This window comes from Trachinotus anak, unplaced genomic scaffold (assembly GCF_046630095.1).
Source record: "Trachinotus anak isolate AG129_WGS33_773 ecotype Australia unplaced genomic scaffold, CSIRO_AGI_Tana_v1 ptg000032l, whole genome shotgun sequence".
Classification (NCBI taxonomy): Eukaryota; Metazoa; Chordata; class Actinopteri; order Carangiformes; family Carangidae; genus Trachinotus; species Trachinotus anak.
Window position 1 is genome coordinate 26,256,278 of NW_027273883.1, and position 14,963 is coordinate 26,271,240.

The following is a 14,963-nucleotide window of genomic DNA, read 5'->3' on the forward strand; positions in this document are numbered from 1 at the left end:
TTGTTAATTCAGTTTTCTGCCTTGGTTCCCGGAACTCTTTCACCAGGGAACAGATCATTAACATCAGGGCAACAACTCCAGTGGATTTATTTCCCACCTTTCTTGCCTCACCTGTGGAATTATTGGACATTCTGGCCAAAGGTGCCATGACTTTTGCTCATGCAGTGAAGCACCAGAGGAGTGGAAAATGTGCCATTGCACTTGTGCCTCTCTGCCGGCGCAGTCTTCGCACACGGCTCCCAGGTATATTTCTCTTCAACGTGCGTTCACTGCCCAACAAACTGGATGAACTTCAGCTACTGGTGCAGAAGAACAGAGACCTCTTCCATTCAATGCTTCATGGAGACATGGCTGTACGGATCGATCCTGGACTCTTCCATCTCTTCAGAGCGGGTCGCGACACAGAACTCTCCAGCAAAACGAAAGGTGGAGGTATCTGTTTTTGTGCTAACAGTGGCTGGTGCAACAATGTGACAGTGATCCTGCAGCACTGCCCGACCAGGGAGGGGAACACTCTGGATCACTGTTACACCACAATCAAGCCGCCTATCATGTGTAAACCTGTTGTGAGGACATCGAAGCAGTGCAGGGGCATCTCTGGGCATGTTTGGACTGCACTGACTGGGATGTTTTCAGGACTGCTACCAACAGTCTGGATGAGTTCACAGAGGCTGTGACATCCTACATCAGCTTCTGTGAGGACTGCTGTATCCCATCACACACCAGGGTGAGTTATAACAATGACAAACTCTGGTTCACAGCTTAGCTCAGTCAGCTCAGGAGGCAAAAGGAAGAAGCATTCAGGAGTGGGGACAGGGACAGGTTTAGAGAGTCCAGGTTACCAAGGCAGTGAGAGAAACTAAACGACTGTACTCTGAGAAACTTCAACTCCAGTTCTCAGCCAACAACTCTGCTTTTGTCTGGAAGGGGCTCAGACAGATCACCAACTACAAACTTAAACCCCCCCACTCCATTAACGACTCACGCCTGGCCGACTAACTGAATGAGTTCTACTGCCGCTTTGGAAGACAATGGGACAGTCCTGACACCAACCCCTGTGAGTCCAGCCACCATCTTTACACCACCAGCTTCTCCTCCCCCACCTCAGCAGGGGCCCTGGCACAACTGGCCACATCAGAATCCCCCTTCTCCCCTACCAAGGGAACGGCTCTTTCTATCCTGGAGAGAGACGTCAACAGGCTTTTTAAGAAGCAGAACCCCTGCAAAGCAGCCGGACCGGAGCACTGTGCTGATCAGCTGTCTCCGGTGTTCACAAACATCTTTAACACCTCGATGGAGACATGCCATGTTCCAACCTGCTTCAAATCCTCCACCATCATCCCTGTCCCCAGAAAACAAGGTACATTGGACTTGATGACTACAGACCCCTCGCCCTGATCTCTGTGGTAATGAAGTCACTTGAGAGCCTTGTGTTGTCCCACCTCAAAACTATCACTGACCCACTCCTGGACCCCCTGCAGTTCGCCTACAGAGCCAACAGGTCTGTAGATGACGCCGTCAACATGGCTCTCCACTTCATCCTCCAGCACCTGGACTCCTCAGGGACCTATGCCAGGATCCTGTTTGTGGACTTCAGCTCTGCCTTCAACACCATCATCCCGGCTCTGCTGCAGGACAAGCTCTCCCAGCTGAGCGTGCCTGACTCCACCTGCAGGTGGATCACCGACTTCCTGTCTGACAGGAGGCAGCACGTGAAGCTAGGAAAGCATGTGTCTGACTCCCAGACCATCAGCACTGGATCCCCGCAAGGCTGCGTTCTTTCTCCTCTGCTCTTCTCCCTGTACACCAACACCTGCACCTCCAGCCATCAGATGATCTTGTGCTAGAGAGCCCCTCTGTCACTGATCCCCCCGTTCCCCCCCAGAATTATTGTATATTCCCATTATTTTGTACAGTGTAAATATTCATATTGTATATATTCATACAGTTGCAATCAGAAATAATCAACCCACTAAAGATTTTAAGGATTTATCAATTCTTAAAATCAATTCAAGATTCTGCTTTGGATGACTCCTTTATGAGTTGAGTGATACATAAAATCAACACAGAAAATGCATGAGGTAGGCACCTACAGGAAGACATGCACTGAATAAACAAGGACTTCATGGCCGGACTCCAAGACGCACTCTGCTCTTGACCACAAGACTACAGAGTTTTGGGAGACAGTTCTATGGACTGATGAAACCAAACTGGAACTGTTTTGACATATGGACCAGCGGTATGTCTGGCATGCGAAAGGCTAGACCAGAAGAATACCATCCCCACGGTCAAGCATGGAGGTAGGTCATTGATGATGTCAGGCTATTTTTCTGCGGCAGGACCTGGCAATCTTGATCGTGTACCTGGCATCATGGATTCCCAGAAGTACAAGGCCATTTTAAAGAGGAACAGGATGCCTTCTATTGACAAATTAAACCTTGGTGATCATTGGACTTTCCAGCAAGACAATGATCCCAAGCACACCTCCAAAGCTCGGTTGAGAAAAAGATTATGGAACGTCCTGGAATGGCCTTCTCAGTCACCAGATTTAAATCCGATTGAAAATCTTTGGGATTTAAAAAAGGCAGTTGCAGCACGGAAGCCATCAAACATCACTGAGCTCGAGGCTTTTGCACGGAAGAATGGGCAAAGATTCCAGTCGACATGTGTAAGAAGCTTGTCAGCACTTACCGAAAACGTTTGTTAGAAGTTATAAAAGCTAAAGGATGCTCCACAAAGTACTGAAGCTGGGGGCTGAATAACACTGCACATGTGTTAATTAGAGTTACATTTTTCATTTGAACTGCAAAGTTAAGTCAACTTCTGTTGTCAAAATAACTCAAATATGTATCAATAAATATTTTTTGTTGTTTAATGAGGTTTTTTGTCATTTATTGTCATTATCTTTCATCCACATCCCTATAATGTCTTGAGGTGAGGGAATATTTGATTGCAACTGTATATTTTTTATATTTTGTATTACATTCCTCACATCTTTATTGTAAATATTCCACATCTTTGTTGTAAATATTTCACTTTTAATTTTACCTTTAATTTTATTAAAATTGTATTCCCCTATTTATCTTCAAGTGTCTTGTTCTCACTCTTGTTTCTACTCTTTTCCTTCTTCCTATGTTATTGTTTTGCACGAAACACCAGAAAAAATTCCTTGCATGTGAAAACCTACTTGACTATAAACCTTATCTTAACTTAAAATTTTACTATCAATCATTTATAAATATCTGTTTGACTCAGCTTTATTTAAATGAATACATGGACAAACGTGTGTTTCAGAGTGTCTGATAACACCACATTATTATTTAAAAATCTGCCTGGTGCAGTAACAATGTGTAAAACACAAGAAGTGACATAAACTCCACCGACACACAGGTGAGTCTGTGTTAAACATGGAGCTGGTAGGTTACCTGGTTGCAGCAGCTACGCTGACAGCAGCTACGCTAACAGTAGCTGTTCACGAATGATAGACCTTTTTAACCTCTCAAAGATGTTTTACTCTTCACTGTGTCAGTGTGTGTTTACTGTGTGTATACACGGACTAACTCACACAGTACAGTCATCCCAGGTACATACAACACACTAGTTGTAAGTACTACAAAGTGCTAAAGTTCCAACTGAAACCAATGTTATTTATTGGATCAGACTGTTCAGTTGTTACTCAGTCATTACTGTTCAGATGATGATCTTTGTTACAGGGAACTGAATACTGTACATTTGTGATAATGACACATGCCATACTTGTCAGTGTTAAAACATCAAAGCTTCAACCAACACACACACACACACACACACACACACACACACACACACACACACACACACACATACTTGTACTTCTATCTTTGTGAGGACACTCATTGACATAATGCATTCCCTAGCCCCTTACCCTAACCTTAACCATCACAACTGAGTGCCTAACCCTGACCCTAACCTTAACCTAAACCTAATTCTAACCATAACTCTAAAACCAAGTCTTAACCCTCAAAATGTGATTTGAAGGTGTCTCAAAAAGTGAGGACCGGCCAAAATGTCCTCACTTTCCCAAAATGTCCTCACTCTGTTAGTAAAATACTTTTTTTGGTTCTTACTATGTAGCAAGTACAAGTACACACATACACACACGCACGCACGCACACACACACACACACACACACACACACACACACACACCACTGACTGTTACACACAAATTCATTGAGAAGATGATGATGAGGTGCTGGAAAAATATCTTAACTTAACATACACACAATTCTTATAATAGTTTTTAGCCTGTTTATATTACAGACTGCTGGTTGCCGTGACGATGAACAGAGAGTTAATAGTTCAACCTGAATCATCTGATGAGAGGAGGATTATCATGAGATTAATAAGGAGCTGAAGTCTCTTATCTGTCTTTGGTTTCCTCACTGCTCACGGCTCCACACTCAGCTGTGTGTGTGTGTGTGTAGGTGACAGGTAAATGCGTCATCATGTGACCTCATGATCTGTGTCAGAACACCTCATCTCTGCTAAATGGTTCAGATTTATTCAAACCAAGAGAAAACACACTTTTCACCAAAAGGACAAACAAATACACACAGATTCAGTCCAACACAACACGGACCTGCAGAAACACAACGTACACAACACATCCTCCTGTGTGTGTTTGTGTGTGTGTGTGAGAGAGAGAGAGAGAGACAGAAAGAGAGAGAGGGAATGGGGCATGGATGAGCTTTGCTGAGAAGCAACAATGCAAAAACACAACTTTAGAGATCTTTCATGTTATTATTACAGATGTAAAAATGTCTTCACACACATCAGCCTGTGGCAGGTGTGTGTAGTTTTGTATCATGGTAATAGTATATATCATGATACAGGAATTGTTATGTAAATTCGGTGAGGAACACCAAATACTGGGAAATATTCAATACATTCAGAGGCTCAGACTGAGGCAACACTCCAACACAACTACAATCAATTCATTCATTGCTTTGTGAGCTCACTAAATTAAATACTTAAACTATAGTGGGATAAACAGCCACAGCTGTGTGAACTATGATTCTTCTCTGCTGTTCTGTACAAACAGTTTGAGTGTCTGTTTGCGTCACTGTAGAGGAGGAAATCACGAGCACTGGCTCATAAGTTGTGTGATTTTCAGTTTGAAGCAGAGTCACGTCTCTGTAAATCTGATGTGAAGAGTGCAGCGCTGGCGTTGTTGAGTGTTGACACATCACACTGATCAATAACTTGACAGAGGAATCACAGAGCTGTTGGTTTGCTGTAAAACAAACAGGAGTCCTCCTCTGTCTGTCTGACTGGTGCCGTTTTATTTTCATTTCTTATAAAACACAGCTCTCTAAGTGGTTAATTGAAGATTAACATTATATTATAAACGTCTCAGATACAGATGATGATGCAGCCTGTTGTGTTGCTGTTTTTCATTTTATTAATGTGAAATAAGAAGATATGAACTAAAAGTGCGGCCCAAGTTGTAATAAACCAACAGCATCAGTTCACAGTGAAGTTTTCTGTTTGTGTGTTTGTTGTTGTAAATGACAGAAGCTGATCTGTCATTTAAGATCAATGTGTGTTGTGCAGCGCTGCAGAGTTGACAGTGAGGACACAGGCAGCAGCTGCAGCTCAGTCCACAGAGGCCTCCACAGTCCCTCACACTGTACCATGAGAGAGGGAGGAGGACGGAGGTATAGAAAGAGGAGGGGGATGGGACGACAGACAGAGGGCAAATGAGTGAGGAGGAATGTAGTGAGGGATGGAGCAGAGTGAGGGAGGGAGGGCAGGAGGAGAGGAGGCATTAGAGTGGGACAGATTCAGATGTAGCTGTGTGGATGTACGGGGGGCAGGGCTTCTGTAAAGAGGGAGGCCGGTGGGACAGAGAGGAGCGTCAGCATCGCTCTAATCTGCCCATCAAAAGTGCAGCAGGCACAGCTCGACTCTGTCCTCCTCTTCATCTCACTTTCTCCTCCTCATCGTTGATGTCTCTCGGCCTCTCCTCCGTCTCTTACCTGCTGTGGTAGCGTCGGTGCTGGGACGTCAGCCGGGGTCTGCCCCCTCGTCTCCCTGTCCGTCTCTCTCTGGACGGTGGACATGAAACCCAGCAGGACCAGCAAGTCAGCAGTGGTTGAACGGCAGCCCAGCAATGTGAGTGTGACATCACTACTGTGTGTGTGTGTGTGTGTGTGTGTATGTGTGTTATCATATGTATTAGTTCACCATGTCCTGATACAGTGCTGCACCAGATAGTGGATGAATGACAGCTGTTTATCCAAAGTCGGTAGGATTATACTTTGAGTCTGTGTGAGACTATATGTGTGTGTGTGTGTGTATGTGTGTGTGAATATGTCGGCAGAAGGTGGAAACACACCAGGCATTTATAAGTTGAAGTAAACTTTCTGGAGCAGGACACAAAAGAAAATGTGTGTGTACACACTGCAGATTCAGGATGATACTGTAGCTTCCTGTTTGTTATTTCAGCCCCGACATATTAAACAAGGTCCTGATGTTCAGAAGTGAGATAATGATTATTGATCGTTATTGATATTATTGATCATATCTGACAGCAGCTTCTCAAACCTCTAATCAGACAGTCTGCTACTGTCTGGGGGAGCATCAAACCTTCTGAACTGAAAGCCTCCTCAGATGTGCTTGATGTGCCCCCCCCCCCCGACTCTGTCTCTAATGAATAACGACCATCTCATCATGGCTGAATGATGTAGTGGACACAGAAGCTGCTCCTCTGTCTGAAGCTCCTCACCAGCTCCCTCCTCCTCATTCTCATCTCTCAGCCATCAGAGTTTGAAGATACCTGGGACAAAAAACATCTCATGTTCTGCTAACACAGTGCTGAAAGGATTGTTGACTCTAATATTATTACTGATGTAGTGAACACCTGCAGGATGTCAGGCAGAGGAGAGGTGGAGGTGGACAGGAGCACAGGTGGACTGGTGGACAGGTGGACTAATGGGAAAGTGGACAGATGGGCAGGTGGGCAGGTGGACAGGTGGACAGCTGGACAGGTATTGTGTGAGGTGGGTAAATGATCTCTCTTTGTGCGCCTCTCCCTGTGCTCGTCCTCTGACTCCTCACAGTTCTGATGAAGACGATGCGCCTGCATGTTTCTGGTTTTGTGTGTTCACACAGTTTTAGTCATGAATCTAAACACAGGTTTATGGATCTGACCTCTGGAGTCCAGGTCGGTGCTCTGTGCAGACCAATTGTGTGTATTGTGTGTACTGTGCGTACTGTGCGTACTGTGTGTACTGACTGTCACATTAAAAGAGGAGAGGACAGAAACCACACTCTGCCTCAGGTATCATTATTTACTGCTGAATAAAAATTGACCTTGACTGGAACTGAGAGGCTTCACCAACACCATGAAAAACAGTCACAGCCCAAAGAGGATGTGGAGGTAGTGTCCATTGACCTTTGACCTCACAGTGTGAACCTTAAAAACACAAGATGAGTTTGTTGTGTTGGACTTTGTTCTGGTGTTGCTGTACTTCCTGTTCTGTCTGAATACATACTGGATCACACTGATGTTTAACGTCACTGAAGTGTCACCTCCACTCTGCATCATGTGGAGAAGGTGGAGCAGGAGGCTGGCTTATCTTTATATCAATAATAATAATAATAATAATAATAAGTGTATTTGTATAGCACTTTTAAAAACAGTGTTTACAAAGTGCTTTAACAGACAATTAAAAGTAAAAAAGACAGAGGGAAGGCAAACAATATATTAAAATGTAAAGAAGGAGGGAGCAAAACTGCACACACACATACACACACACATGCAAACACAGTAAAAAAAAATAAGATAAAAAGCAAATTAACAAAAATAAAAAAAACTTAAAACAAAATAAAAAGACGATGTCACATAAAGTCAGTCTATAGGAATGAGTTTTGAGAAGTAATTTCAAACAGGTCACAGATTCAGCTGGCCTTATTTCCTCAGGCATGTCGTATTGTTTACTGTGTGAACAGGAACAGATGGTGTACAGGTGAGTCAGGTGACTCTCACACAGACACTACCAAACACCAGTTAGCCACAGATGGTAACGAGCTAGCTTACAAAATGTGATATGTCTTTACTTGAACATTTCAGCTATGAAAAAGTCCAGTGACCAGCTCTGAACTCTACTTATGAACATTTCTATAAATCACAAACAGCTTCATAATGTACATACAAACATTAATACACAATAGTTGCACACAGAGCTGCGCTCACCTCGGTCTCTAATGAACTGGTGATGTTTTAAAGCTGCGGGTGACATTTATCTCCCACCTCTAACAGAGGCCACTCTTGAGCCAATGATCCACACAGATACATAAATATAAAACTGTGGTAGATGAAGAAAGTGGAATCACATGTTATATAAACTGTGATTACATCTGTCTACATCTGTCTACATCTGTCTGTGCTCCGGTGTCACAGCAGCTCTGATATACTGTGTCTGGTGTAGACTTCAGCCATCAACACAGATGTTATTTCTGTAAACTGATTTTTGTCAAATCGAGATAATAAAATCATTTCCTCTAACAAATTTGTCTGTGTCTCAACCAGCAGGGACAGCACCAGGGCCAGACCACCAGTCCAGACTCCCTAGACCCCAATGACGAGACCACAGACACAGAGGACAATGAGGAGGAGGACCTGGGAGTCCTGGATGACCAGCGAAGCATCATCATCCACCTCCTGTCCCAGCTCAAAATGGGCATGGACCTGACGCGGGTGAGACTGGTTCTGCCTTCATTATTTACATTTGAAGTAACAAGTGAAAAGGAACCTTTAACTAGGAAACCCACGTCCAAGCTTCCTGACAGGAGGCGTCCACTGTGATTCAATGTCTGTGAGACAGTCAGTGAGACCAGCTGAGACTGATCCTGCACCCAGACCACCATCACTGGTCCTCCACTGCACAACAAGCTAGTGAATACAGCACAAAGACAAACAGAAACTAATAAAGGGAAAAAATGTACACACACACACACGCACCCACATCTGCACTGAATAAAGACTGGAAGTCCCAAGGTCAAAATGGAAGGCACCTCCTAAGGTGGTTGAGAATGACCAAGCTAAGATCCTGTGGGACTCCCAGATCCAGACTGACAAACTGGTGATGGCTAACCAACCAGACATCATGTTGGTCGACAAACTACAGAAGAAGCCAGTGGTGATAGATGTAGTGATCCAAAGGGACAGCAACACCAAGAAGAAGGAACACGAGAAGCTCCAGAAATACCAAGGGCTGACAGAGGAGCTAGAAGATGGACACCATAAAATAATACAAAGTGTATGTTGTGTGTTGTGTTTTGACTTCATTCACCACACCCCCCTCCCCCCACCTCCCCTCCCCTCAGTGTGTCCTGCTCATGTGACTGTAGTGAGTGTTCAGACCAGGGAGCTCAGGCTGATTACTGATGGACCAGTGCTCTGGATCACAGGATCACGTGCTGAGAGACAGAAGGGGCCGCTCAAATGCCTAAGACCACAAGGGGGGGGGGGGGGGGGGGGGGGGGGGGGGGTGGAGGCAGATTATGGAGGCCTGAGAGCTTCCTTGTGATCCAGCTCTGTCAGTGAAACCACATCATACAGGAACCTGTTACACAGGGGGGGAGTCTGAGACTGAAGATGATGATGATGGAGACAGTGATGATGAAGATAATGATGAAGTATCTGATTTGAGTCTTGGTGAACGTGTCCCTTGTGTCACACTGTCCATGTAGATGGTTCTGGACTTTGAGGCCACTTTGATCCCACAAGTCACATTGTGAATCAGGTTCCTTTGGTTCCTCCCAGTCTTCAGCCATCATCTTCATGTTGAAACCAAAAGCACCTCTGTTCATTTTTATTTGTTCTTCATACACCAACAATACTTAAAGACAAATCTTGAAAGGGAAGCTGTTATAATAACAGTAGAAAAATGTTGTCTTTTTTTCTTGACCTCATGTGTACCTGTTGAAACTTTCTGTCTGTGCCAGGTGGTGCTCCCTACCTTCATCCTGGAGAAGCGCTCCCTACTAGAGATGTACGCCAACTTCATGGCTCACCCCGACATGTTCCTGTCCATCACCTCCGGCTGCACGCCAGAGGAGCGCATCATTCGCTTTGTGGAGTACTACCTGACTGCCTTCCACGAGGGCCGGAAGGGTGCTGTGGCCAAGAAGCCCTACAACCCCATCCTGGGCGAGAACTTCCACTGCTCCTGGTACGTGCCCCGGGACCGTGTTCGACCTCTCAGGAATACCAACTGCTCTGGTCCCAGCTCCGCACCCACGCCCACACAGAGGGGGGGCGGCGGCAGAAACTCTGATTGCTATTGTGTTCGCTTCGTGGCAGAGCAGGTGTCCCACCACCCACCTGTATCAGGCTTCTACTGTGAGTGTAAGGAGAAGAGGATGTGTGTCAACACTCACGTCTGGACCAAGAGCAAGTTCATGGGCATGTCTGTTGGGGTCTCCATGGTCGGGGAAGGTAAGAGATCACGTGACCTGTTCTACACCTGAGGATTCAGACTGTCACAGCAGAGTAAAGTCCTCTCATGTCCATACTTTAATGTGAAAAGAAATTTTGTTTTTCCTGTTTTTTGATAATAATAATAATAATAATAATAATAATAATGATAAACTTTATTTATAGAGCACCTTTCATACAAGAGATGTAGCTCAAAGTGCTCTACAATAAAAAATGAAATAGTTCAATAAAATAATGCTGAATAGACGGACAATGAAATTAGACAACAGAAAGACAGTAGATGATGAAATATGTAAATGAAAATAAAAACAAAGCAGTAGAAAAAGTAAAATATGAGAGAATGAATTAAAAGCCAGTTATATTAATAGGTTTTCAGCTGTGGTTTAAAAATTTTCACAGAGCCTCCATCTCTTGTATCTGTTTGCAGGGTGGCTGCTCCACAGTAGGAGCATAGCTAAAAAAAAAAAAGCTGCACTGCCCATTTCCTTGTGCGTAAAATTGTATGTATTTAAAAGAGCTGCTGACGGATTAATAAACAGAGGATCTGCAGTGTGAGCTGGTCCCAAACCATTAACAGCTTTATGAAAAAGGAAAAGGACCTTAAAATATATTGAATGAGGGACTCACCTGCACCCTAACCACTTGGCTATCAGGTTGCCCCTGAGATTCCATCTTCCTGATTCCATCTGATCTTCAGTCAGTCCACCAGCACTAATGCAGGGTGTTGCTGTGGTCCTGTGGTTTCAGGGGCCAGACCCTCAGATTCAGGTCCTTCACCAGCGTCACTGTGCAATGATCCTCTGAGCTGCTTCAAACTGACCCATTTCCACCAGATAATCTGTAGCTTCACAGAATCAGTCCCTTCCTCTTTGTCAGTTTGTCGAGAACGAGATAATTATTCTGACCCAATCAGGTCAGACTGACTCATTAATGCTTCATTGGTTTCCTATGAACCCGACTCATTAACCTCATTACACAATCGTGTGACATCTGATATGATGGATTTCCTTTTTCAACCAAACCTGCAACATTAAAGCAGAATGAAGTTTTGAAATCCCTCAGTGAACAACAGCTTCTTCCTGTGTGAGACCTTCTGTAATGACTCCTTTTAATGCTCCAAATATAATTTATTTCCTAATGAAGTTAATTTTGTGATTAAATATTGTGGATTTTCCATGTATTGATCAGTTTATTGGTAAATACTTCAGTAAGAGGACAGATATCAAAATTATGCCTCATACAGAGCATGACTTGTATATTTGTAATATAGAGTGTTGCTTTGTTGTGTGGACAACATCTAACTTTAAAATATGAAATCTGATTGGCTAAAGGAAACATTTTTGTTAAAATAGACACTAAACATTCACACATGGCGCTGCTGCACATGTCTTTGCCTCAGGGACTCACTGCTAACTGGTGCAAATATCATTGTATGACAGTCTGCAGCTGTTCACTACCTACACGTGTGTGTGTGTGTGTGTGTGTGTGTGTGTGTGTGTGTGTGTGTGTGTGTGTGTGTGTGTGTGGTGTCGTGTGGTAGGTGCAGCCATGGGCCAGTGAAGGCTGGCTGCAATGAGGCCAGCATCAATCGTTCATTAGCCTCCTCACCACTGACAGAGACGTACAGTATTGAACAGTCTGCTCCTGACTGCATCAGATGAGCTTTTTAACTGTAGTATGATGAACTAAGCGACGAGGAGACTCTGCAGATGTTAATTCTGTCCATAGAGTTAAGCTTGTTAGCTGATTGCTGGAGGCTAGCATCAGGTTTTCAGCACATCAGTGATCTGTCCCTTTGACTCAGGCAGATTACTGTTTGTCAGTGAAATGAGTAACAAGAAAAGTGTTTGTTTGGTGAGAAATTACTCAAATATACGTGAACAGTGAGATGCACCAAGCAGTCATTATCCCCGGTCCACAGGAAATATACGCGTAGGTCGTCCACCACATCTGCATTGTAGTGTTTGTCCATCTGTCTGTCACCACTGATGGGATCTGAGCTTTGCTGTCATTGTCGAGCTGCTGCTCTGAACCTGTATTTAACAACAACACAGAGGTATACTAATCATTATCATACAAAAAACAATAAAACAGTTAAGAGCAAGTTTGTACAAGAATTAAAGTTGAGGTGAGAATTAAGTTAACTTACTTTAAACTGAAAGTCTTTGTTCTTCACATGTTAGATTAAAATGCCACAGACATTAGACGATGTCCTGACACTAAACTGTAGTCACAACCTACATTCAACCAAATATCAACGTCTAACATTGTTGATGGTCGGCTGAGTGCATGCTGGGAATTTTAATTTTCCTCAAGAAACAAATTAAATATTTAAAGGTCCATATTTTAACTTCTCCTGTATTTTATCTCAGTGTAGTTTTACATCTCCTCTCTCAGGCTTCTCTCTGGAGCTCGAGTAACAACAGGTCAGTCAGCCAATCAGAAGAGAGGATCTGAACCTCTCCTCTGATTGGCTGACTTTTCTGAGTAATCCAATAAAAATATAGCAGATTTCAGGTAAACACTCAGAGAAACCAAATCCTGCAAGGTTGGATGGTGGGTCCAGGTGGGTGTGGCTTGGGGCGTGGCTGAGAGCGGTGACTGTTTTGTTGTGACATCACAAAGTTCCAGAAGTCCTGGCGGCTGGTTTTAAGGCTCAGTTTCTGAATACAGGCTGTGTGCATTTCTCTGTGGACTGAGGCTTTGATACTTTCACAGTATTAATATAGAACCTAGACCTGCTTTAGAATCAAAAACACATGTACATCTACCTCTAGACTATATGGACCTTTAAAGAGAGTCACATTATCTGTAGCTCTCTACAGGCACAGACAATGACCTCGTGCCCAGTGGTATGAAAACTACCCAGATCCCTTAATGTGAAAACCTTGTGTTTAAATTAACCTGGATTGATGTGTGTCAGCTTCCTGTGTAGCAGGAGAGACTGACTACAGCATGTGAGTCTATGTTTCACACAGGCACCGACAAATCCTTACATGCATGCACATGTGTACACAAGTGAACACATTTGCAAACAATAGAACTGCTGAGGAACGGATCAATTTATGTACATGTCAGTGAATGTGTGTGTGTGTGTGTGTGTGTGTGTGTGTGTGTGTGTGTGTGTGTGTGTGTGTGTGTGTGTGTGAAACAGATGTGCATGTGTTAGACCTGGGCACAGCACAGCTGTTTGTTATATAAGCAGCAGGGAGGGAGGAGGGAGCGGGCTGGATGGGAGCTCAGGAAGGACAAAACCAATGAGATCTAAATCATGATGTATCTGTAGAGGTCCAGCTCCACTGATGTTGAACTCCTCAGATCACCTCAGAGAGTGAGCTCTCCTGATGATGACGATCTGTACTGCCAGTAGGAGTCAGGAAGGAAACCCAGTCCAGACCATTACTGTTGTCGATGAGGAGTGCTCCTGTTGTCGGTTTGTCCTGAAACCTGTGCGACATCTGAAGCAGATTTTCCGCAGCCAGTGGTGAAAGTAACTGAGAACATTTACTCAACATACTGATGTCTCTGTACTCACACTCATCTGTCCGGCTTTTCTCAGGTGTGCTGTACTTGCTGGACCACGATGAGGAGTATGTGTTCACACTGCCCTGTGCCTATGCCCGCTCCATCCTGACGGTGCCCTGGGTGGAACTTGGGGGAAAAGTCACCATCAACTGTGCCAAGAGTGGGTACTCTGCCACCGTCACCTTCCACACCAAACCCTTCTACGGAGGAAAAGTGCACAGGTAGGCAGAGGGAGCCAGAGTCTGGGTCTGCTGGATCCAGTCTCCTGGACCAGTCGTGACACACACCATCCTCACACTGCTGCACCACTTCAGCCTAAACAGAGCCGCTGCTGCCCCTCCAACCCTAATCCTCCACCCTCAGCAGGACACACAAAGGAAGTGCATAAGGAGAAACTGCATTTCGCCTGTGTTTGCCCTGTGTGGATGACACATTCAGGTCCTTGATTAAAGTGATAGGTGTGGTCATGTGACGTGGGGGTTGTGTGAGGTGGTCATGTACAGTCAGTGTGTTACCTGCAGTAGATTCAGATCAGGAAGGAGAGGCAGCAGGAACACAGCACAAAAGCTTAAAGATGAGCTGATGTGTTCAGGGTCAGCAGAAAAAACATCTTTTTGACGCATTTAAAAGTCGCCCACTGAAAATCTAATATGTGTTTAAATGTTCACTTCATTTAGGATATTTTCAGAGCTTTGTCTTCCCGTGAAGTTTAGCTCTTTCTGATTCAGTCAGCTGACTTCCTGCTGCAGTGTAATACAGTTAGCGCTATAGGTGCACTTGTGCTAGGAATACAGTAGTATTGTGTCTAAGTGCCCAAAACACATTTTTCCTGCTGACCACACATCAGCTCATCTGTCTGTAACTGTGTCTGTACCTGCTGTCTCTCCTACCTGATCTGAATCTATTGCAGGTAACACACTGACTCTGCATGACTACCTCACACAACCCCACA

The 14,963-nt window shown here is 44.3% G+C and overlaps 1 protein-coding gene across 1 annotated transcript in view; it reads left to right on the top strand.

Moving 5' to 3' along the window:
- LOC139613562 (oxysterol-binding protein-related protein 10-like) overlaps positions 1-14,963 on the top strand; it is a 34,196-nt gene that overhangs the window by 16,588 nt on the left and 2,645 nt on the right. Inside the window, exons 7-9 of the mRNA XM_071470322.1 lie at positions 8,576-8,743; positions 9,994-10,486; positions 14,046-14,232. Coding sequence (XP_071326423.1) covers positions 8,576-8,743; positions 9,994-10,486; positions 14,046-14,232 — 848 coding nt within the window. The remainder of the gene's footprint in view (positions 1-8,575; positions 8,744-9,993; positions 10,487-14,045; positions 14,233-14,963) is intronic.